Genomic DNA, 26,050 nt, shown 5'->3' on the forward strand with positions numbered 1-26,050 from the left:
ACGCGCTGCTCCCATACCAATGTTCATGTTTTAGAATGAGCCATGCTACAAGAGACGCACCATCTTGACCAAGGCCAACTATGCAAGAGCACAGATTGGGAAAGTCAAATGCACAAAGATTACATGCACCCCATCATGTCTCCTTAGAAATGTCCTCTATTTCTGATACCAGGCAGACACCAGGGGAAGGGACTCTTGCACATGGGAGAAACTGTTCTCCCCATTGGTACCAACATGCTTGTCTGAAGGTTCCAATCATACAGGCATTCCCCAGGAACTGGTCAGTCCATCCAACATAACGGGAACACAACTAAACAGTAAAAAAAACATACATCTGTCTCTCAAATAAATATTTATTGCATATGAATAACTTACCAGTAGCATCAGTGGTTGCTTGCTCAGAAAAAGGAATAGACTTGTGGATGGAGAATTTGTATAAAAGGGAAATTTTCATTTAAAGTTTTCAGTGATTTCTAGGGAAGCTGGACTGAACAGAAATCATCAAGTTTAGCAAAAGATCCCCAATCATGGGAGAGTGCGCTGTGCTTCCTGACATGGAGCTATCACACAGGAAGCTACCATGTAGGAGAGAAGAAAAACAAAGGATCCCATTCCCACTTCAGCAAAACACGAGCTTTGCCAACAACATGAAGACAGTGATTGCTTCTTCCTCTCCTCTCCACTTCTTGGCAAAGGCCACACTCCAGCTTCCATCCAGCATCTCTGTTTCCCACACACATGGCTCTTTTCCTACTCAACACCATCCTGCCCATTGCCAAATGCCCACCCACACTCCATGCTCCTTGCAAAACTACCGCCACAACACCTGATGGATGTTGTTCCACCCCACCAAAAGAATCCAGCTCCAAACCCAGCTCTGAACATCACCCTCTGCACAGCCTTCCCTGCTCCCGCCACAGCAAGGATGCACAAACGGCACTCTAAAGGCATTAAACTGGCTCAGAAATTTCAGATGGAAATGGAGAAAGCTGGCCCAATGAACTACATTTACAACAGCTTCTGCTGGAGCAGACACTCCTCATGCTCAGGAACACAGGAGTCAAAGGTCATCTGACAGATCACTGAAAAAGCTGGCCTATAGTACAGAACAGTGAGATGAAGGAAAACCAAGTGGACAGACAAAAACAAAACTCTACGTAGAACCTGGGTAGGCCCTGGAACATCAGGCCAGGAATTGACACAAATTGCCTTCCTTGGAGACACACAGACCTTCACAGGATGAGGCCCTCACCAGCCTCATCTAACTGCAGTGTTTGTCCTGCTCTCAGCAAGGAAACCACGGACGTCCATGTGCCACCTTCAACACGAGGTACCTTAAGATCCTATCACATGGGAAGCAAGAGGCAGACCTGAAAGCCAATGACATTCTCTCAACGACAACCTCTGCTCTGAACATTGCAAAAAACAGCATCAACACACACACGGCCAACTACACAAGTGTCTGCCCTCTGTCAGCAGCCACAAATCAACAGACTACATCTCATCCACCGTTACCAATGGATTTCCAATATGAGAGACGAAAAACAGTAGAGTGGGGAGTGGGACATTTTCATTGCAGGAGAGATGAAAACTATAGTATTCCAGTCCACTTCATTGAAACACAAGCTCTGGACAACATTGAGAATACAGACAGCACTTCTTCCTGTCTATCTCAAGAATACAACCAGAGGGAAGACTGCAGTGACATTTTGACAACTCAGGAAGAATCATCAATAGTGGAAAAAGCTCCTGCCTGAGCAACAACACTCCACCTTCAGAGAGACATGATTAAAGGTGCCCATGAAGATACCTTCACAAGCAGAAACATCACAACAACAGGGAGTGAGAACAAGCAGAGCTTGATTGCACAGGACCCTCAGGAAACTCATCGTTCTTCATATACGGCCTTGCTGTCTCCAGTCACTTGACTGGAGGCCCCTGAGGTTCCATTCTACATAAACCATGCTGCCATGCTCTCAACTTACTCAAGCTTCATCCACAGGCAGGAAGGGGATCCCCAGGGAAAATACCAGGCAAAGACTCGAAACACACAGAGTAAGAAAGGCATGTGGAAGCATGAATAAAACACTGCCTTTCATCCTCAGAAAGAGCTCACAGCTGAATTTATGGGAATTCGGAGAGGCTCCTGGCTGAAGAGCACAGTGTGCCAGGCTTCTTCTCCATGTAGTCCTCTGGTATACTCTATCCTTCACCCTGTGAAATCAGATCTCTAGGACAGAATTTCCAAACCAGGATTGAGGAGCACTTGGATGCATGCTAACGCAGACGGAGAATCTCAAAAATCATGATTAGCAGATTACCACCCCACCCACCAAATAACAAACAAACTATAAAACCATTTTTGCTACACAGGTTTCAAGTATGAACTGAATGAGAAAGAGTAGTGCCTACAGGACCACCACCACTGTTCATATCACCAGTCCTTCAGAAATTTCAGATGGAAATACTGCATACCAGTAAGAAGCAACATTCATGGAAACCATGTCATGAAACCTCTAAGCACAATCACCATTGATTTTCTTCTCAAGATGGACAAGACCTTCAAATCATGTCACTTCAAGCCTGGAAAAGGGTCTTGCCCAGGAACACTCTGAGACCACTCTGCTCACGGATTCATTTAAGGCACCCTTGGTCCCCCATTCTCGAATGTGTGTTTTCAACACAAGTAGACATCTCTCCTCATTCTCTTATGGCATGCAATGCAGACTATTGATTTCCTTTTCCCTGAGGCAGTGGGACTTCCCCCCCAGAGGTCACGGTTCACTTCAGAATAAGGCCAGGTCCCATTCAGTGCCATTGCCACGTTCACCTCTGCCAGGTGACACACTTTCCCTTCCCAACACAATGCTCACTCCAACTTTCACACACCCTTCCCAGCAATGACAGATCTGAAACCTGAAAAACCCTGCCAATGGTCCCATTTGCACAGGGACCATCTTGCAAATTCACTGAAAGAACATCAAAATTGGCCAGTGTGCCTCTTTCAAACAGAGATGTAATGACAGCTAACATCAATGGGTATTGACTTCATTCTGAGAGACGACAACCCTGTTGGGGAAGGAGTGAGACACAAACATCATGCCATCGGTGTCAGATGGTGCAATAGCTTTGCAGAATCCTACATGGATAGAGGACTTCACAGCATCACTTATCCGAATACATGAGGCCAAGATTGTTCTGCTTTTCCAACTACACATAGGTTTACAGAATAGCCCTGAAGAAAACAAAAGAACAACTACAGTAGACGTAGCATTCAGCTACTTACAGAGCTTTCAATAGTACTGGGTGCACAGTCACAACCAGACCATGTTGGTCCTTCCTGGACTACAGTCCTTCATCAGTCTCAAACAGAAATGCTACACACCAGTAACCAACAAGATTTGCAGAGACCATGTGGTGATGAAAATACTTGTAAAATTACTTCCACAACAACATCGTTTCAATGACCAAAGTGCCATGAAATATCATCAGAAAACAGAACAGAAAAACTGGTAAAGAAAAAAAATAAAAATACAACGGGCAACTTACTGTGCCTGAAGAGTACGGGGAGAGCGAAGGTCCCTTCTCGGCAGAACCGTTTTCTGCCGCGGGGCCGGGCGGCGGCGGGCAGTTGAGGCTGAAAACCATCAGGTCGCTCTTGCCCGCGCCGTCCGCCACGCACAGGCTCCGGCTCTGGCGCTGCGAGTACGACCAGCTGCCCACCTCGCTGGCGCACACCAGCGTCGCCGGCCCGGGCCCCGCCAGCACGGCCGCCCGCGGCGCCCAGCGCGACGCCCCGTACAGCACCACCGCCAGCAGGAACAGGCTCGACACCGCGCAGATGGCCACCACCAGCCACACGTTCGTCGCCGCCGCCGCCGCCGCCGCGCCGCCCTCCGCCGGCCGCAGCCCCGCCCCCGACGACGACGCCCCCGCCCCCGCCGCCGCCGCCGACAGCGCCGCCTCGGCGCCCTCCACCAGCGACACGCTCAGCGTGGCCGTGGCCGAGCGCGACGGCTCCCCGTGGTCCCGCACCACGATCAGCAGCCTCTGCCGCGGGCCGTCCGCCTCCTCCAGCGCCCGCGCCGTGCTCACCTCGCCGCTGTACAGCCCCACGCGGAACGGGCCCTTGCCCCGCGGCTCCCACAGCTCGTAGCGCAGCCACGCGTTGTAGCCCGAGTCCGCGTCCACCGCGCGGATCTTCGCCACCACCTGCCCCGCCGGCGCCCCCCACGCCGCCCACGCCCACAGCGACCCCGGCGCCGACGCCGACGCCGACGCCTCGCCCGCAGCCCAGGGCCCCGGCCCGCCGCCGGCAGGCGGGAGCAGCGCCGGCGCGTTGTCGTTCTCGTCCACCACGAACAGCTGCACCGTGGCGTTGCCGCACAGCGGCGGCTCGCCCGCGTCCACCGCACGCACCTCGAACTGCAGCACCTGCAGCTCCTCGTAGTCCAGGGGCCGCAGCGCCCACAGCCGCCCGCTCTCCGCGTCCACCGACACGTAGCTCGACGCCGGACGCCACCCCGCGCCCGACCCCGCGCCGCCCTCCGCCACCGAGTAGCTCACGCGCCCGTTGCCCGCCTCGTCCGGGTCCCGCGCCCACAGCCGCGCCAGCTCCGCGCCCGCCGCGTTGTTCTCCCGCGCCAGCACCGTGTACACGGCCTGCGCGAACGCCGGCGCGTTGTCGTTCACGTCCGACACCGGCACCCGCAGCCCGCGGCTGGCGCGCAGCGGCGGCGCCCCGCCGTCCTCCGCCCGCACCTCCACCTCGTACTCCGACACCCGCTCCCGGTCCAGCGCCTCCCGCAGCACCAGCGAGTACGAGCCCGCGAACGTCGCCACCAGCCCGAACGGCGCCGGCGGCCACACCGCGCAGCGCACCCGCCCGTTCGCCCCCGAGTCCCGGTCCGACACGCTCAGCAGCGCCACCACCGTCCCCACCGACGCGTCCTCGGGCACCGGCACCGACAGCGACGTCACCCACACCTCGGGCGCGTTGTCGTTCACGTCCAGCACCTCCACCACCACCTTGCAGTGACCCGACAGCGGTGGGTTTCCCATGTCCTTTGCATCCACTTGTAGGCGATACAGTCTAACGTCCTCAAAATCTAAAGAACCTCTCAGATGAATCTCTCCGCTCGTTTTGTGAATTTCAAACATGTCTCTTCCATCCTGAGGAAACAAGCTCTGAAGAGAATACGAGATGTTCTTATTGGAGCCATCATCTAAATCGGTGGCATTTACTCTGAGCACAAAACTGCCCCGTTCACTATTTTCCGGCAGCCGCACTTTATACACCGACTGGTCGAACTGTGGCACGTTGTCGTTAACATCCAGCACCGACACCAACAGCTCCACTGTGCCCGTCAGCGACGGCCTGCCCCCGTCAATCGCCGTCAGCACCAGACGGTGCTCGGCCAACGACTCGCGGTCCAGCGGCCGCCTCAGCACCAAGAATAACGACTCGGTATCATCCTCCGATTTCTGCAAATCCAAAGCGAAGTGCTCGCTGGGGCTGAGGGTATAGGAGAGCTGCGCGTTGGCTCCGATATCCGCATCCGACGCGCCCTCCAGCGGGAAACGGGAATCGGGAGGCGAGTTTTCCGATAAACTGAGGTTTACCACTGAGGCGGGGAAGAGCGGGACATTGTCGTTGATGTCGGTGACCTCCACCTCCACGTGGAAGACGCGCAGCGGCCGCTCCAGCAGCACCTCCAGGCGCAGGGCGCAGGGCGCGCTCTTCCCGCACAGCTCCTCCCGGTCCAGCCGCGAGCTCACCACCAGCGCCCCGCTCGCCCCGCTCACCTCCACGCTCGCCCGCCGGCCCTGCGCCACCAGCCGCAGCCGCCGCGCCTCCGCCTCGCCCGCCTCCAGGCCCAGGTCCTGCGCCAGCCGCCCCACCACCGTGCCGCCCTTGGCTTCCTCCGGCACCGAGTAGCGCACCTGCCCGCCGCCCAGCGCCCAGGCCGCCTGCAGCACCAGCACCCGCACCACGGCCCGCACGCACACCACCATGGCCGCCGCCGCCGCCGCCCGCGCCCCGCACGGCTCCCAACGCCGCCGCCGCCGCTCTCCTGCCCGCCCCGCGCCGCTCCCCCCGCGCGCACAGCCGCCCTTCCCGCCGCCCCGGGGCGGAGCCGCCCTCCCGCCGCTCCCGCGCCGTTCCTGAGCCTGCAGCGACACCGTGTGCTCCGACGCCTCACTCGCGCCCGCCGCCGACAGCACGCCAGCGACACCGACACCGACACCGCCGCGCGGGACACGACACCCCCGCCACTCGCGGAACACGCCACGCCCACGGCCATGGCGCCGACACCCACCCCAGCACAGCCCAAGACAGCAGCGACAACCAAAAAGCCGAAAGCCCCGCTGCGCCACGCTCCAGATGCTGCCCCCAGCACACCGACCGGCTCCTCCCAGCCCTTGCTTGCATCCTTTCCTGTCTCCCTCCTCCTTTGCTTCTCCTCCATTCTCTCTCTTGATTTTTTTTTTCCTGCTTGCTTCTTTCTTGCATGAATACTTCTGCATTAATTCTTCTTTTCCTCTTTCTCTCTTTTTCTTCTTTCACTTCTCTCCTTCTGCTGTCTTTCTCTCTTTGCTTCCTTCCCTTCCTTTTGGTAAATTTCCTTGTCACTTCTTTCATTCCTTCCTATCCTTCATTCCCTGGCGCTTTTCTCCTTTGTTTCTCTTCCATTGTCGTTCTTGCTTGGTTCTTGCTTGCTTGCATTCTTCTTGATGATTATCTTTCTTTCTTTCTTTCTCTCTCTCTCTCTCTTTCTCTTACATATTTTCTTCATCTGTTCTCTACTTGTCTTCCTGTTTCTTCTTTCATCCTTTCAGTGCCTTCTTGCCTTTTCTCTTACTTCTTCAGTACAGTTTCTTCATGCTTCCTACAGTTTCGTCATGCTTCCTTTCTTTCCTTTTCTTTTCTTCACTCCTTCTATCCACCTGCTTCTCTTCCTCTCCTCTTTACTATGCTTTATCTTCTTCCTCCTATTCATTTTTTCCTGCTTTATCAAAATGCTTTCCAAATGCCTGCATCACTCTTCCAATCAAACTCAGACATGCTCTGAGGCAACACCTCTACTTCCTCTTCCTCACCGCCTTCCATTCTACTCTGTACACCATCCTTAGCACTCAGCAGGATCATGTCCCCCCAGGAATTTCTCTCATGAGCTACTGCACACCAGAGGACCTGGATGCCCACTGCAAACAGGCACCAAGACCTCCATACATCTCAGGTGAGTCTTTCACTCACTTTCACAAACTGCAACCTTTCATGACTGTCCTGCCACCTGCTCACGCTGTGAGGAGAAGCAAAAGGAAAGGAACAAGATCAGGCACAGCTGGGCTCTGCTGCTCTAAAACTACAGCCATTACTCAGGATACGTTCCATCCACCCAACATGAACATATTGCAGTTAAATAGCAAAAATTGTGCATTGCTCTCTTGAACACATCTTATTTGGGCAGGAGCCACTTACCTTTATTAAAAAAAGAACTTCAATGACAGGACAATTGCTTATAAATGACTATTTCATCAAACGTTGTTACAGATTCCCGGGGAAGCTGGATGGAAAAAATTCCCTTCAGATGTGGAACACCTATGAAATCATTCGACACCACAAACTGCTCCCCTACACAAGTTCACTTTTTCGAATGAGACGTATTACAACAGATGCACCATCTCCACTGGGGCCAACTATGTAAGTACAAAGACTGAGGGGAAGTCAAGTGCACAACGAATACACCCACCCCATCATGTCTCCTTAGAAATTTCCTCTGTTTCTCACTCAACGAAGACACCATGGGAAGGGACACTTCCCAGTGGGAGAAACCCATCGGTACCAACATGCACATCACAAGGCTCCAAACCTACAGGCATTCCCCAGGCAATGTTCAGTCCATCCAACATAAAGGGAACACAACTAAAATGAAAAAAAATATACACCTGTCTGTCTCTCAAACAAATTTTTTGCATGTGAACAACTTATCAGCACCATCAGCCCTTGCATGCGATTGAATGCTCAGAAAAAGTAACAGATTCATGGATGGATAATTGGTTTCAAAGAGAAATTTTCATTCCAAATCTTCAGTGATTTCTAGGGAAGCTGGCCTGAAGAGAAATCATCAAGCTTAGCAAAAGCTCCCCAATCATGGGAGACTGTGATGTACTCCCTGACACACAGCTGTCACACAGGAAGCCATCACACAGGAGAGAAAAAAAAGAAAAACACAACAAAGGATCCCATTCAAGCTCATTGAAACACAAGATTTTCCAACGGTGTAAACATGGAGAGCACTTCTTCCCCTCCTCCCCACTTCTTGGCAAAGGCCACACTACAACTTCCACCCAGCATCTCCATTTCCCACAAACAAGGTTCTTTTCCTACTCAACACCATCCTGCCCATTGACAAATTCTCACTCCTTCTCAAAAAGTGGTTCACAAAATCACTACCACAAAACCTGGACGATGCTCCAGCTCACAGACACAGTACAGCTCAAAACCCACCTCTGAGCATCACCATCTGCACAGCCTCGCCTTCTCCCACACTGCCAGGATCTTCAACCCTGCGCAAACGGCAATCCCAAACCTTTGCACTGGCTCAGCAATCTGTGATGAAAATGGTGAGAGATGACCCGAAGGACAACAGCAGCTTCTGCTGGAGCAGCCAATCCTCATGCTCAGGAACACAGGAGTCAAAGGCCATCTGACAGACTGCTGCAAAACTAGGCCTATGGTACAGAACAGTGAGATGAAGGAAAACCAAGTGGACAGACAAAAATAAAACTCTACGTAGAACCTGGCGAGGCCCTGGAACATCAGGCCAGGAATTGACACAAATTGCCTTCCTTGGAGACACACAGACCTTCACAGGATGAGGCCCTCACCAGCCTCATCTAACTGCAGTATTCATCCTGCTCTCAGCAAGGAAACCACGGACGTCCATGTGCCACCTTCAACACAAGGTACCTTAAGATCCTATCACATGGGAAGCATGAGGCAGACCTGAAAGCCAATGACATTCTCTGAACATTGCAAAAAACAGCATCAACACACACATGGGCAACTACACAAGTGTCTGCCCTCTGTCAGCAGCCACAACTCAACAGACTACATCTCATCCACCGTTACCAACAGATTTCCAATATGAGAGAAGAAAAACAGTAGAGTGGGGAGTGGGACGTTTTCATTACAGGAGAAATGAAAACTATAGTATTCCAGTCCACTTCATTGAAACACAAGCTCTGGACAACATTGAGAATACAGACAGCACTTCTTCCTGTCTATCTCAAGAATACAACCAGAGGGAAGACTGCAGTGACATTTTGACAACTCAGGAAGAATCATCAGTCGTGGGAAAACCTCCTGCCTGACCAAAAACACTCCACCTTCAGACAGACATGATTAAAGGTGCCCACGAAGATACCTTCACAAGCAGAAACATCACAACAACAGGGAGTGAGGACATGCAGAACTTGACTGCACAGGGCCCTCAGGAAGCTCATCGTTCTTCACACATGGCATTGACATCCCCATTTGCTTCCTTTGAGGCCACACAGGTCCTATCCTACATAAACCATGCTGCCATGATCTCAGCTTACTCCAACTTCATCCATATGCAGGAAGGGAATCCCCGGAGAAAACATCAGGCAAAGCCTCCAAGCACAGACCAAGGCTGTTGTGTGGCAGCATGAACAACATGCTGCTTCTCATCCTCAGAAAGAGCTCACAGATGAATTTCTGGGAATTTGGAGAGGCTCCTAGCTGAGGAGCACAATGTGCCAGGCCTCTTCTCTGTGTCGTCTTCTGGTATATTCTATACTGCACCCTGGGAAATCAGATCTCCAGGAGAGTATTTCCAAACCAGGAGCTGAGGAGCTCTAAGATGCATGCCAGCACAGATAGAAAACTTCAAAAAAACATCATTAGGGTATTACCACGCCACCCACCAAATAACAAACAAACAAACATTAAAATCATTTTAAGTCAAAAGGTTTCAAGTATGAACTGAATGAGAAAGAATAATGCCTACAGGACCACCACCACTTTTCGTATCATCCACTCCTTCAAGAATCGCAGGTGGAAATGCTGTACACAAGTAAGAAACAAGATTTCGGGAGCCCATGTTGTGAAAGCACTAAGCACAATCTACACTGATTTTATTCTATCAGAAATATATATATATATCAAAAACTGAACAGCTAGCCTCCATAAGAAGCTCCAAACCAGGAACTGATGGGATCATGGGATCAACATATTTGTAACAGTTAAAAAAAACATCATAAGGGGACTACACACAACAATTCCATAAAAAGGAACAGCAATGAAGTGGAAGTAGAATGAGTAGAACACCAAAAGTGTTCTCCCATCTCCCATTCCATTACAAGGCTTGTGTGAAAAGTAGGAAGACTCCAACACCGCTGTCTCATGAGCATCAGACAACACACCAACTGCACCCAGCTGTAATGAGCATGAGCTGGGCACAGGGAAAACATCCGATCACATTTACCAGCACACCCAGGACACAGGACAGGCCAGGCACCATGGAATGCGTGTAACTGGCACAGTCAGATCCTCTGAAGCTGTCCTCAAACAAAACACTTTGCCTGATGCAGAAAAACAGTTCTCTGTTGCCCTGTTTATTGCTCTGTCCTTGTGCTCTGCTCTTCTACCTCTCTATTACAAACTACACAAATAGCATGCTCAAAATGGGATAAATATTATTTGATTTTTGCTGCATCTTCCCTTTTAACAATGACTTTCTGGCAGTAAACAGAGTGAAAAAGTTTATCTATCTTATAGGCGCATAGGAAAAGACAGGGGAAACTGGCATGCCTTGTTGAGAGCAGAGACTTACTGATCACGAGCAACTGCAGATCTAAACAAAAGCTAGGCAACAGCAGCATAGGGAAGCTGTCGAACACACTTCCTCTGATATATTTTGACCTGCACAAGACAAGGCCCTCTGCAACATCATCTAACTCAACATCAGCCCTCCACCCAACGACGACAAATCCCTTTTTCAAGAGAAATCACCCACTCCACTTCCTGGTCCACTTCTCTGCAATGAGTGATTTTTTTCCATCTTGTTCAACACAACCCAGAGGAGAGAGAGAGATTCACAACTGATGCAGTGAAAATTCTCACAAGGCATATAAACTCAAGTGGCATTCTGGGCATTTCAACAACACATACTATTCTCAACATAGGCAAGACCTTCAAATCTTCTCACTTCAAGCCTGGAAAAGGGTCTTGCCCAGGAACACTCTGAGACCATTTTGCCTACAGATTCACTTTAGGCACCCTTGATCCCCCATTCTCGAATGTGTGTTTTCAACACAAGTAGGCACCTCTTCTTCTCTTATGGCATGCAATGCAGACTATTGATTTCCTTTTCCCTGAGGCAGTGGGACTTCCCCCCCAGAGGTCACGGTTCACTTCATATTAAGACCAGGTCCCATTCAGTGCCATTGCCATATTCACCTCCACCAGGTGACACACTTTCCCTTCCCAACACAATGCTCACTCCAACTTTCACACACCCTTCCCAGCAATGACAGATCTGAAACCTGAAAAACCCTGCCAATGGTCCCATATGCACAGGGACCATCTTGCAGATTCACTGGAAGAACACCAAACTGGCCAGTGTGCCTCCTTCAAAAAGAGATGGAATGACAGCTAACGTCAATGGGTATTGACTTCATTCTGAGAGATGACAACCCTGTTGGTGAAGGAGTGAGAGGCAAACATCATGGCATCAGTGTCAGACGGTGCAATAGCTTTACAGCATCCTGCATGGATAGAGGACTTCACAGCATCACTTATCCGAATACATGAGGCCAAGATGGTTCTGGTTTCCAACTACACATAGGTTTACAGAATAGCCCTGAAGAAAACAAAATAACAACTACTGTAGACGTAGCATTCAGCTGCTTACAGAGCTTTCAATAGTACCAGGTGCACAGTCACAATCAGACCATGTTGGTCCTTCCTGGACTACAGTCCTTGAACAGTCTCAAACAGAATTGCTACATATGAGTAACCAACAAGATTTGCAGAGACCATGTGGTGAGGAAAATCCTTGTAAAATTACTTCCACATCCACATCGTTTCAATGACCATCCTGCCGTGAAATACCATCGGAAAAATGAAGAGAAGTACCACAAATAAAAAAAAAAAAAACGGGCAACCTACCGTGCCTGAGGAGTACGGGGAGAGCGAAGGTCCCTTCTCGGCAGAACCGTTTTCTGCCGCGGGGCCGGGCGGCGGCGGGCAGTTGGGGCTGAAAACCATCAGGTCGCTCTTGCCCGCGCCGTCCGCCACGCACAGGCTCCGGCTCTGGCGCTGCGAGTACGACCAGCTGCCCACCTCGCTGGCGCACACCAGCGTCGCCGGCCCGGGCCCCGCCAGCACGGCCGCCCGCGGCGCCCAGCGCGACGCCCCGTACAGCACCACCGCCAGCAGGAACAGGCTCGACACCGCGCAGATGGCCACCACCAGCCACACGTTCGTCGCCGCCGCCGCCGCCGCCGCCGCCGCCGCGCCGCCCTCCGCGCCCGCCGCCGGCCGCAGCCCCGCCCCCGACGACGACGCCCCCGCCCCCGCCGCCGCCGCCGACAGCGCCGCCTCGGCGCCCTCCACCAGCGACACGCTCAGCGTGGCCGTGGCCGAGCGCGACGGCTCCCCGTGGTCCCGCACCACGATCAGCAGCCTCTGCCGCGGGCCGTCCGCCTCCTCCAGCGCCCGCGCCGTGCTCACCTCGCCGCTGTACAGCCCCACGCGGAACGGGCCCTTGCCCCGCGGCTCCCACAGCTCGTAGCGCAGCCACGCGTTGTAGCCCGAGTCCGCGTCCACCGCGCGGATCTTCGCCACCACCTGCCCCGCCGGCGCCCCCCACGCCGCCCACGCCCACAGCGACCCCGGCGCCGACGCCGACGCCTCGCCCGCAGCCCAGGGCCCCGGCCCGCCGCCGGCAGGCGGGAGCAGCGCCGGCGCGTTGTCGTTCTCGTCCACCACGAACAGCTGCACCGTGGCGTTGCCGCACAGCGGCGGCTCGCCCGCGTCCACCGCACGCACCTCGAACTGCAGCACCTGCAGCTCCTCGTAGTCCAGGGGCCGCAGCGCCCACAGCCGCCCGCTCTCCGCGTCCACCGACACGTAGCTCGACGCCGGACGCCACCCCGACCCCGACCCCGACCCCGCGCCCGCGCCGCCCTCCGCCACCGAGTAGCTCACGCGCCCGTTGCCCGCCTCGTCCGGGTCCCGCGCCCACAGCCGCGCCAGCTCCGCGCCCGCCGCGTTGTTCTCCCGCGCCAGCACCGTGTACACGGCCTGCGCGAACGCCGGCGCGTTGTCGTTCACGTCCGACACCGGCACCCGCAGCCCGCGGCTGGCGCGCAGCGGCGGCGCCCCGCCGTCCTCCGCCCGCACCTCCACCTCGTACTCCGACACCCGCTCCCGGTCCAGCGCCTCCCGCAGCACCAGCGAGTACGAGCCCGCGAACGTCGCCACCAGCCCGAACGGCGCCGGCGGCCACACCGCGCAGCGCACCCGCCCGTTCGCCCCCGAGTCCCGGTCCGACACGCTCAGCAGCGCCACCACCGTCCCCACCGACGCGTCCTCGGGCACCGGCACCGACAGCGACGTCACCCACACCTCGGGCGCGTTGTCGTTCACGTCCAGCACCTCCACCACCACCTTGCAGTGACCCGATAGAGGGGGCGTCCCCTTATCTTGCGCTTCGATTTGTAATTCATAAAATCGGACTTCTTCAAAGTCCAAAGGTCCGCGGAGACGGATCTCCCCCGACTGCACGTTTAATTCGAAGAGGTTTAATCCTCCGGATGGAAAGGTATTGCTTCTACTGAACGTTATTTCACTGTTGCTTCCCTCGTCCGGATCTGTGGCGCCGACTCGAGACACCAATGTTCCCTCTGCTGCGCTCTCCAGTACCTGCACTTTATACACCGACTGGTTGAACTGGGGCGCGTTGTCGTTCGCATCCAGCACCGACACCACAAGCTCCACCGTGCCCGTCAGAGGTGGCCTTCCACCATCAATCGCCGTCAGCACCAGACGGTGCTCGGCCAACGACTCGCGGTCCAGACCTTTCGTCAGCACCAGGAACAGCGACTCTCGGTATTCGTCGCTCCGCTGTAAATCCAGAGCGAAGTGCTCGCTGGGGCTGAGGGTATAGGAGAGCTGCGCGTTAGCTCCGATGTCCGCATCCGACGCGCCCTCCAGCGGGAAACGGGATCCCGGCATCGTATTTAATTCCGGGATGCTGAGGTTTTTGGTGGCGGCGGGGAAGATCGGGGCATTGTCGTTGATGTCGGTGACCTCCACCTCCACGTGGAAGACGCGCAGCGGCCGCTCCAGCAGCACCTCCAGGCGCAGGGCGCAGGGCGCGCTCTTCCCGCACAGCTCCTCCCGGTCCAGCCGCGAGCTCACCACCAGCGCCCCGCTCGCCCCGCTCACCTCCACGCTCGCCCGCCGGCCCTGCGCCACCAGCCGCAGCCGCCGCGCCTCCGCCTCGCCCGCCTCCAGGCCCAGGTCCTGCGCCAGCCGCCCCACCACCGTGCCGCCCTTGGCTTCCTCCGGCACCGAGTAGCGCACCTGCCCGCCGCCCAGCGCCCAGGCCGCCTGCAGCACCAGCACCCGCACCACGGCCCGCACGCACACCACCATGGCCGCCGCCGCCGCCGCCCGCGCCCCGCACGGCTCCCAACGCCGCCGCCGCCGCTCTCCTGCCCGCCCCGCGCCGCTCCCCCCGCGCGCACAGCCGCCCTTCCCGCCGCCCCGGGGCGGAGCCGCCCTCCCGCCGCTCCCGCGCCGTTCCTGAGCCTGCAGCGACACCGTGTGCTCCGACGCCTCACTCGCGCCCGCCGCCGACAGCACGCCAGCGACACCGACACCGCCGCGCGGGACACGACACCCCCGCCACTCGTGGGACACGCCACGCCCACGGCGCCGACACCGAGCCCAGCACAGCCCGAGACAGCAGCGACAACCACGGGGCAATAGCCCCGCTGCGCCGCGCTCCACACGCCGCTCCCCGCACACCGACCGGCTCCTCCCAACCCTTGCTTGCTTCCTTTCACGTCTCTCTCCTGCTTTGCTTCTCCTCCATTCTCTCTGTCGCTTGCTTTCCTGCTTCCTTCTTGTTTGCATGCTTTCTTCTGCACGCATACTTCTTCCCTTCTTTCTCCCTTTTTCTTCTTCCACTTCTTTCCTTCCCTCACTTTTTTCCTTCTTTCACTTTGTTCCTTCATTCTCGCTATTACTTTCTTCACTTTGTTCCTTTTTTCTCTTCTTTCCTTCTTTCTGAACCTTATTTCCTTCTTCATATATCTTCATTCTTTCTCTCTGTTCCTTCATTATTCTCTTATTATTTTTCTCATTCAATTTCTTCTTCCTTTTTCATTCTTATGTTACTTCCTTTATTCTTTTACTTCCTTTCAGTCTTCCTTTCAGTCTGGAGCGGAGTGTGCGCTCCACACACTACTCCCCGCACATCGACCGGCTGCCAGCCCTGCATGCATCACAACGACGGAGGCTCCTCCTTGATTCTTTTCTTGCTTGCTTGTTTCCTTCCCTTCTTTCTCGTCTCTCTCCTCCTTTGCTTCTCCTCCATTCTCTCTCTTGCTTGCTTTCCTGCTTGCTTCTTCCTTGCCTGCGTTCTTCTCGACATCTTCTTTTATTTCTTCACTTCTTTCCTTCTTTCTGCAACTTCGTTCCTTCTTGATATACCTTCATTCTTTCTCTTTTCCATTGTTATTCCTTTGTTTTTATTTTCTAATTCGATTTCTTTTTCCTTTTTCTTTCCATGCTCCTTCCTTATTTTTCTTTTATTTTCTTTCAGTCTTTCAATTCCTACTTTCAGTCTTACAACTTATTCCTGGTTTCTTTCTTTCTTTTACTCCTTCTATCCATTTGCTTCTCTTCCTTTCCTCTATACTTCTCATGTTTCCTTTCTTTATATTAGCCTTCATAACCTTTCTATTTCCCTCCTTGCCCTTTTTTTTCTTCCTTCACTTTTTTCCCCTCCTTTATCAAAACGCTGTCCAAATGCCTACAACATCAAGCGCACCATCAAGCACAGCCATGACCTCAGCCAAACTCTCTTCTTCAGCTTCCTCATGGCCTTTCATTGAGCTCTTTACAGGGTTCCTCAGCACTCATGAGGACAACATCCTCCAATCTCTCTTCTCCTTTGCTTCTCCTCCATTCTCTCTCTTGCTTGCTTCTTTTGCTTGCATATTTTCTTCTGAATGTCTTATTTCCTACTTTCACTACTATCCATCTTTCACTTCTTTCCTCCTTCCGTCTTTGCTTCTTTGCTTCCTTCCTTTACGTATTTTCCAAAACATCCTTCCTTTCATTTCTTTCTTGCTTCCTTTCCTTCCTTCTATTTCTCTTTCCTCCTTTGTTTCTCTTCCATTCTCAGTCTTGGTTGCTTCTTGCTTGCCTACATTCTTCTCGATGTCTTCCTTCCTTCTGTCATGCTTTCTCTCATGTTCTTTCTTCACTCATTCTCTACTTCTCTTCCAGTTCATTCATTCTTTCAGTGACGTCCTTCCTTTTTACTTGATTCATCCTTTCAGTTCCTTCTTTCCTTTTCTCTTACTTCTTTCAGTCATCCTACAGTATCTTCATGCTTCCTTTCTTTCCTTCACTCCTTCAATCCATCCGCTTCTCTTCCTCTCCTCTACTCTTTACTTTTCCTTTTTATTTTTCCATTCTCAAAATGCTTTCCAAATGCCTACACCACTCTTCCAATCAAGATAAGACTTGCTCTAATGCAAGACCTCTTCTTCCTCTTCCTCACTGCCTTCCATTCTGCTCTGTACAGCATCCTTAGCACTCAGGAGGATCATGTTCCCCCAGGAATTTCTCTCATGAGCTACTGCACACCAGAGGACCTGGATGCCCACTGCAAACAGGCACCAAGACCTCCATACAGCTCAGGTGAGTCTTTCACTCACTTTCACAAACTGCAGCCTTTCATGACTGTCCTGCCACATGCTCACTCTGTGATGGGAAGCAACAGGAAACGAACAAGACCAGGCAGCAGGGCTCTGATGCTCTAAAACTACAGCCATTACCCAGGATCCTTTCCATCCACCCAACATGAACATATTGCAGTTAAATAGCAAAAATTGTGCATTGCTCTCTTGAAAGCATCTTATTTGGGCAGGAGACACTTACCTTTATTAAAAAAGGAACTTCAATGACAGGACAATTGCTTATAAATGACCATTTCATCAAACATTACAGATTCCCAGGGAAGCTATATGGAAAAAATTTCCTTCTGATGTGGGACAACTACAAAATCATTCGACACCACAAACTGCTCCCCTACACATGTTCACTTTTTGGAATGAGATGTTTTACAAGAGATGCACCATCTCCACTGGGGCCAACTATGCAAGTACAAAGACTGAGGGGAAGTCAAGTGCACAACGAATACACCCACCCGATCAAGTCTCCTTAGAAATTTCCTCTATTTCTCACTCCACGAAGACACCATGGGAACGGACACTTCCCAGTGGGAGAAACCCATCGGTACCAACATGTACACGACAAGGCTCCAAACCTACAGGCATTCCCCAGGCAATGTTCAGTCCATCCAACATAAAGGGAACACAACTAAACTACAAAACAATAGACACCAGTGTCTCAAACATATTTTTTGCATGTGAACAACTTACCAGTAGCATCAGCACTTCCATGCGATTGAATGCTCAGAAAAAGTAACAGATTCATGGATGGATAATTGGTTTCAAAGAGAAATTTTCATTTCAAATCTTCAGTGATTTCTAGGGAAGCTGGACTCAAGAGAAATCATCAAGCTTAGCAAAAGCTCCCCAATCATGGGAGAGTGTGATGTACTCCCTGACACATGGTTGTCACACAGGCAACCATCATACAGGAGAGGAAAAACAAACAAACAAACAAAAAAACAATAACAAAAACCACAAAGTATCCCATTCAAGCTCATTGAAACACAAGATTTGCCAACACAGTAAACATGGAGAGCACTTCTTCCCCTCCTCCCCACTTCTTGGCAAAGGCCACACTACAACTTCCACCCAGCATCACCATTTCCCACAAACACGCTTATTTTCCTACTCAACACCATCCTGCCCATTGCCAAATGCTTACTCCTTCTCAAAAAGGAGTTAAAAAAATCACTGCCACAACACCTGGATGTTGCTCCACCCCACCAACACAATCCAGCTCGAAATCCAACTCTGAGCATCACCTTCTGCACAGCCTCGACTTCTCCCACCATGGCCAGGATCCTCCACCCTGCACAAATGGCACTCTCCACAATTAACACTGGCTCAGCAATCTCACATGGAAATGGTGAAAGCAGGCCTGATGGACATTTATACAACTTCTGCTGGAGCAGCCACTCCTCATGCTCAGGAACTCAGGTGTCAAAGGCCATCTTACAGACTGCTGCAAATCCAGGCCTATGGTACAGGACAGTGAGATGAAGGAAAACCAAGTGGGCAAACAAAAACTAAACTCTACACAGAACCTGGGTAGGCCCTGGAACATCAGGCCAGGGATTGACACAAATTGCCTTCCTTGGAGACACACAGACCTTCACAGGATGAGGCCCTCACCAGCCTCATCTAACTGCAGTGTTCTTCCCGCTCTCAGCAAGGAAACCACGGACGTCCACGTGTCACCTTCAGCACAAGGTACCTTAAGATCCTATCACATGGGAAGCAAGAGGCAGACCTGAAAGCCAATGACATTCTCTCAACGACAACCTCCACTCTCAACAGTGCAGAAGCCAGCACCCACACTCACAGACAACTGTCCAAGTGTCTCTTCTCTGGCAGTTCAGACTCAGCAGACTATATCTCATCCATTATTGCCAACAAATTTCCAATATGAGAGAGGAACAATAGCAGAATGGTGAGTGGGACATTTTCATTACAGGAGAGAAGAAAACCAGAGGATCCGATCCCACTTCATTGGACCACAAGGTCTGGACAACACTGAGAATACAAACAGCACTTCTTCCTGTCCCTCCCAACAATAAGAGCAGAAGGAATATCTTGGGGAACTTCCGACAATTCGGGAAGAATTGTCAGTAGTGGGAAAAGCTCCTGCCTGAGCAACAATACTCCACATTCGGGCAAACATGATTAAAAGCACCAATGACAGATGTCTTCACAAGCAGGAATACCACAAGAACAACGCGGAGTGAGGACATGCAGAACTTGACTGCACAGGGCCCTCAGAAAGCTCATCGTTCTTCACACATGGCCTTGACATCCCCATTTGCTTCCTTTGAGGCCACACAGGTCCCATCCTACATAAACCATTCTGCCATGCTCTCAGCTTACTCGAACTTCATCCATATGCAGGAAGGGAATTCCCGTAGAAAACATCAGGCAAAGCCTCCAAGCACAGACCAAGGCAGATATGTGGCAGCATGAATAACACACTGCCTCTCATCCTCAGAAAGAGATCACAGATGAATTTCTGGGAATTCGGAGAGGCTCCTAGCTGAGGAGCACAATGTGCCAGGCCTCTTCTCCATGTCATCTTCTGGCATATTCTGTCCTGCACCCTGGGAAATCAGATCTCCAGGAGAGTATTTCCAAACCAGGAGCTGAGGAGCTCTTAGATGCATGCCAGCACAGATGGAAAGCTTCAAAAAACAGCATTAGGGAATTACCACTCCACCCACCAAATAACAAACAAACAAACATTAAAATCATTTTAAGTCAAAAGGTTTCAAGTATGAACTGAATGAGAAAGAATAATGCCTACAGGACCACCACCACTTTTCATATCATCCACTCCTTCAGCAATCTCAGGTGGAAATGTTGTACACCAGTAAGAAACAGGATTTCGGGAGCCCACATTGTGAAAGCACTAAGCACAATCTGCACTGATTTTATTCTATCAGAAATATATATATATATCAAAAACTGAACAGCTAGCCTCCATAAGAAGCTCCAAACCAGGAACTGATGGGATCAACATATTTGCAACAGTTAAAAAAAACATCATAAGGGGACTACACACAACAATTCCATAAAAAGGAACAGCAATGCAGTGGAAGTAGAATGAGTAGAACACCAAAAGTGTTCTCCCATCTCCCATTCCATTACAAGGCTTGTGTGAAAAGTAGGAAGACTCCAACACCGCTGTCTCATGAGCATCAGACAACCCACCACCTGCACCCAGCTGCAATGAGCATGAGCTGGGCACAGGGAAAACATCCGATCACATTTACCAGCACACCCAGGACACAGGACAGGCCGGTCACCACAGAATGCGTGTAACTGGCACAGTCAGATCCTCTGAAGCTGTCCTCAAAAAAAACACTTTGCCTGATGCAGAAAAACAGTTCTCTGTTGCTCTGTTTATTGCTCTTTCCTCATGCTCTGCTCTTCTACCTCTCTATTACAAACTACACAAATAGCATGCTCAAAATGGGATAAATATTATATGATTTTTGTTGCACCTTCCCCTTTAACAATGACTTTCTGGAAGTAAACAGAGTGGAAAAGTTAATTTATCTTCAAGGAGCATAGGAAAAGACAGGGGAAACCGGCATGCCTTGCTGAGAGCAGAGGCATAGTGATCACGAGCAACTGCAGCTCTACACAGAAGCTAAGCAACAGCAGGATAGGGAAGGAGTCAAACTCACTTCCTCTGATACATTTTGACAAGCAAAAGACAAGGCCCTCTACAACATCATCTAACTCAACATCAGCCCTCCACCCAACGACGACAAATCCCTTTTTCAAGAGAAATCACCCATTCCACTTCCTGGTCCACTTCTCTCCAATGAGTGCTTTATTTCCGTCTTGCTCAACACAACCCAGAGGAGAGAGAGGGATTCACAACTGATGCAGTGAAAATTCTCACAAGGCATATAAACTCAATCGGCATTCTGGGCATTTCGACACCACATACTATTCTCAACACAGGCAAGACCTTCAAATCATGTCACTTCAAGCCTGGAAAAGGGTCTTGCCCAGGAACATACTGAGACAATTTTGCCTCAGGATTCACTTTAGGCACCCTTGATCCTCCATTCTCGAATGTGTGTTTTCAAGACAAGTGGACACCTCTTCTTCTACTCTTAAGGCATGCAATGCAGACTATTGATTTCCTTTTCCCTGAGGCAGTGGGACTTCCCCACAAAGGTCACGGTTCACTTCAGAATAAGGCCAGGTCCCATTCAGTGCCATTGCCACATTCACCTCCGGCAGGTGACACACTTTCACTTGCCACCGCAATGCTCACTCCAACTTTCACACACCCTTCCCAGCAATAACAGATCTGAAACCTGAAAAACCCTGCCAATGGTCCCATATGCACAGGGAACATCTTGCAGATTCACAGGACGAACATTAAAACAGGCCATTTTGCCTCCTTTAAAAAGAGATGGAATGACAGCTAACGTCAATGGGCATTGACTTCATTCTGAGAGATGACAACCCTGTTGGGGAAGGAGTGAGAGACAAACATCATGGCATCAGACCGTGCAATAGCTCTGCAGAATCCTGCATGGATAGAGGACTTCACAGCATCACTTATCCGAAAACATGAGGCCAAGACTGTTCTGCTTTTCCAGCTACACAAGGTGTTTCCTGAATGGACCTGAAGAAAACAACGTAACAACAGTAGGCCCAACATTCAGCTACTTAAAGGGCTTTCAACAGTGCCTGCTGCACAGTCACAACCAGACCATGTCTTCCTGGACTGCAGACCTTCAACAGTCTCAAACAGAAATGCTACACACCAGTAACCAACAAGATTTGCAGAGACCATGTTGTGAGGAAAATCCAAGTAAAATTACTTCCACATCCACATCGTTTCAATGACCATCCTGCCGTGAAATACCATCGGAAAACAAAAGAACTGGTAAAGAAAAATAAATAAATGAATAAAAATGAAAAACAAGGGGCAACCTACCGTGCCTGAGGAGTACGGGGAGAGCGAAGGTCCCTTCTCGGCAGAACCGTTTTCTGCCGCGGGGCCGGGCGGCGGCGGGCAGTTGGGGCTGAAAACCATCAGGTCGCTCTTGCCCGCGCCGTCCGCCACGCACAGGCTCCGGCTCTGGCGCTGCGAGTACGACCAGCTGCCCACCTCGCTGGCGCACACCAGCGTCGCCGGCCCGGGCCCCGCCAGCACGGCCGCCCGCGGCGCCCAGCGCGACGCCCCGTACAGCACCACCGCCAGCAGGAACAGGCTCGACACCGCGCAGATGGCCACCACCAGCCACACGTTCGTCGCCGCCGCCGCCGCCGCCGCGCCGCCCTCCGCCGGCCGCAGCCCCGCCCCCGACGACGACGCCCCCGCCCCCGCCGCCGCCGCCGACAGCGCCGCCTCGGCGCCCTCCACCAGCGACACGCTCAGCGTGGCCGTGGCCGAGCGCGACGGCTCCCCGTGGTCCCGCACCACGATCAGCAGCCTCTGCCGCGGGCCGTCCGCCTCCTCCAGCGCCCGCGCCGTGCTCACCTCGCCGCTGTACAGCCCCACGCGGAACGGGCCCTTGCCCCGCGGCTCCCACAGCTCGTAGCGCAGCCACGCGTTGTAGCCCGAGTCCGCGTCCACCGCGCGGATCTTCGCCACCACCTGCCCCGCCGGCGCCCCCCACGCCGCCCACGCCCACAGCGACCCCGGCGCCGACGCCGACGCCGACGCCTCGCCCGCAGCCCAGGGCCCCGGCCCGCCGCCGGCAGGCGGGAGCAGCGCCGGCGCGTTGTCGTTCTCGTCCACCACGAACAGCTGCACCGTGGCGTTGCCGCACAGCGGCGGCTCGCCCGCGTCCACCGCACGCACCTCGAACTGCAGCACCTGCAGCTCCTCGTAGTCCAGGGGCCGCAGCGCCCACAGCCGCCCGCTCTCCGCGTCCACCGACACGTAGCTCGACGCCGGACGCCACCCCGACCCCGACCCCGACCCCGCGCCCGCGCCGCCCTCCGCCACCGAGTAGCTCACGCGCCCGTTGCCCGCCTCGTCCGGGTCCCGCGCCCACAGCCGCGCCAGCTCCGCGCCCGCCGCGTTGTTCTCCCGCGCCAGCACCGTGTACACGGCCTGCGCGAACGCCGGCGCGTTGTCGTTCACGTCCGACACCGGCACCCGCAGCCCGCGGCTGGCGCGCAGCGGCGGCGCCCCGCCGTCCTCCGCCCGCACCTCCACCTCGTACTCCGACACCCGCTCCCGGTCCAGCGCCTCCCGCAGCACCAGCGAGTACGAGCCCGCGAACGTCGCCACCAGCCCGAACGGCGCCGGCGGCCACACCGCGCAGCGCACCCGCCCGTTCGCCCCCGAGTCCCGGTCCGACACGCTCAGCAGCGCCACCACCGTCCCCACCGACGCGTCCTCGGGCACCGGCACCGACAGCGACGTCACCCACACCTCGGGCGCGTTGTCGTTCACGTCCAGCACCTCCACCACCACCTTGCAGTGACCCGACAGCGGTGGGTTTCCCATGTCCTTTGCATCCACTTGTAGGCGATACAGTCTAACGTCCTCAAAATCTAAAGAACCTCTCAGATGAATCTCTCCGCTCGTTTTGTGAATTTCAAACATGTCTCGTCCATCCTGAGGAAACAGGCTCTGAAGAGAATAAGAGATGTTCCTATTGGTGCCTTCATCTAAATCCGTGGCATTTACTCTGAGCACAAAACTGCCCCGTTCACTATTTTCCGGCAGCCGCACTTTATACACCGACTGGTTGAATTGGGGCGCGTTGTCGTTTGCATCCAGCACCGACACCAACAGCTCCACCGTGCCTGTCAGAGCCGGCCTGCCCCCGTCAGTCGCCGTCAGCACCAGACGGTGCTCGGCCAACGACTCGCGGTCCAGCGGCCGCCTCAGCACCAAGAATAACGACTCGGTATCATCCTCCGTTTTTTGCAAATCCAAAGCGAAGTGCTCGCTAGGGCTGAGGGTGTAGGAAAGCTGCGCGTTGGCTCCGATGTCCGCATCCGACGCGCCCTCCAGCGGGAAGCGGGATCCCGGTAGTGACAGTTCTGCGATGCTGAGGTTTTTGGTGGCGGCGGGGAAGAGCGGGGCATTGTCGTTGATGTCGGTGACCTCCACCTCCACGTGGAAGACGCGCAGCGGCCGCTCCAGCAGCACCTCCAGGCGCAGGGCGCAGGGCGCGCTCTTCCCGCACAGCTCCTCCCGGTCCAGCCGCGAGCTCACCACCAGCGCCCCGCTCGCCCCGCTCACCTCCACGCTCGCCCGCCGGCCCTGCGCCACCAGCCGCAGCCGCCGCGCCTCCGCCTCGCCCGCCTCCAGGCCCAGGTCCTGCGCCAGCCGCCCCACCACCGTGCCGCCCTTGGCTTCCTCCGGCACCGAGTAGCGCACCTGCCCGCCGCCCAGCGCCCAGGCCGCCTGCAGCACCAGCACCCGCACCACGGCCCGCACGCACACCACCATGGCCGCCGCCGCCGCCCGCGCCCCGCACGGCTCCCAACGCCGCCGCCGCCGCTCTCCTGCCCGCCCCGCGCCGCTCCCCCCGCGCGCACAGCCGCCCTTCCCGCCGCCCCGGGGCGGAGCCGCCCTCCCGCCGCTCCCGCGCCGTTCCTGAGCCTGCAGCGACACCGTGTGCTCCGACGCCTCACTCGCGCCCGCCGCCGACAGCACGCCAGCGACACCGACACCGACACCGCCGCGCGGGACACGACACCCCCGCCACTCGCGGGACACGCCACGCCCACGGCGCCGACACCGACACCCACCCCAGCACAGCCCGAGACAACAGCGACAACCAGGCGGCAAGAGCCCCGCTGCGCCGCGCTCCACACGCCGCTCCCCGCACAGCGACCGGCTCCTCCCAGCCCTGGCTTGCTTCCTTTCCATTTTCTCTCCTCCTTTACTTCTCCTCCATTCTCTCTCTCGCTTGCTTTCCTGCTTGCTTCTTGCTTGAATGCTTTCTTCTCCATGCATACTTCTTTCCTTCTCTCACTTTTTTCCTTCTTTCACTTTGTTCATTCATGTACGCTAGTACTTCTTTCACTTCTTTCCTTCTTTCACTTCTTTTCTTCTTTCTGAAACTTTTCTCCTTCTTCATATATCTTCATTCTTTCTCTTTGTTCCTTCATTATTCCTTTATTTTATTTTTTTTTTCATTCGATTTCTTCTTCCTTTTTTAGTCCTGTGTTACTTCCTTTTTTTATTTATTTCCTTTCAGTCTTCCTTTCAGTCTGGAGCGGAGTGTGCGCTCCACACACTGCTCCCCGCACATCGACCGGCTGCCAGCCCTGCATGCATCACGCCGACCGAGGCTCCTCCTTGATTCTTTCCTTGCTTGATTGCTTCCTTTCCTTCTTTCTCGTCTCTCTCCTCCTTTGCTTCTCCTCCATTCTCTCTCTCACTTGCTTCTTTTGCTTGCCTAATTTCTTCTGAATGTCTTCTTTACTACTTCCACTACTATCCATCTTTCACTTCTTTCCTCCTTCCGTCTTTGCTTCTTTGCTTCCTTCCTTTACGTATTTTTCTAAATTGCCTTCCTTTCATTTCTTTCTTGCTTCCTTTACTTCCTTCTATTCTCTTTCCTCTTTTGTTTCTCTTCCATTCTCAGTCTTGGTTGCTTCTTGCTTGCCTACATTCTTCTCGATGTCTTCCTTCCTTCTGTCCTGCTTTCTCTCATGTTCTTTCTTCACTCATTCTCTACCTCTCTTCCAGTTCATTCATTCTTTCAGTGTCGTCCTTCCTTTTTACTTGTTTCATCCTTTCAGTTCCTTCTTTCCTTTTCTCTTACTTCTTTCAGTCATCCTACAGTATCTTCATGCTTCCTTTCTTTCCTTCACTCCTTCAATCCATCAGCTTCTCTTCCTCTCCTCTACTCTTTACTTTTCCTTTTTTTTTTTTTTTCTTCCATTCTCAAAATGCTTTCCAAATGCCTACACCACTCTTCCAATCAAGATAAGACTTGCTCTAATGCAAGACCTCTTCTTCCTCTTCCTCACTGCCTTCTATTCTGCTCTGTACAGCATCCCTTAGCACTCAAGATGGCCATGTCCCCCCATGGAATTTCTCTGATGAGCC

General features: G+C 53.5%; 4 protein-coding genes across 5 annotated transcripts in view; all 4 read right to left on the reverse strand.

Moving 5' to 3' along the window:
- The window catches only part of LOC116494859 (protocadherin alpha-2-like), a 180,544-nt gene that overhangs the window by 115,221 nt on the left and 39,273 nt on the right, over positions 1-26,050 (reverse strand). The window lies entirely within an intron of this gene.
- Positions 3,049-6,015, reverse strand: LOC116494941 (protocadherin alpha-6-like). The gene is made up of 2 exons (XM_032197100.1): positions 3,550-6,015; positions 3,049-3,069 (listed from the first exon to the last, which is right to left on the reverse strand). Exons 1-2 carry the CDS (start codon positions 6,013-6,015, stop codon positions 3,049-3,051), a joined length of 2,487 nt encoding a protein of 828 aa, XP_032052991.1.
- LOC116494942 (protocadherin alpha-2-like) lies at positions 12,095-14,692 on the reverse strand. Its single transcript, XM_032197101.1, has one exon. The coding sequence runs from the start codon at positions 14,690-14,692 to the stop codon at positions 12,095-12,097; it is 2,598 nt and encodes an 865-aa protein (XP_032052992.1).
- Positions 21,539-24,439, reverse strand: LOC116494943 (protocadherin alpha-6-like). The gene has a single exon (XM_032197103.1). The coding sequence runs from the start codon at positions 24,437-24,439 to the stop codon at positions 21,842-21,844; it is 2,598 nt and encodes an 865-aa protein (XP_032052994.1). The 3' UTR covers positions 21,539-21,841.

The sequence above is a fragment of the Aythya fuligula genome, chromosome 14 (genome assembly GCF_009819795.1).
Source record: "Aythya fuligula isolate bAytFul2 chromosome 14, bAytFul2.pri, whole genome shotgun sequence".
Taxonomy (NCBI): domain Eukaryota; kingdom Metazoa; phylum Chordata; class Aves; order Anseriformes; family Anatidae; genus Aythya; species Aythya fuligula.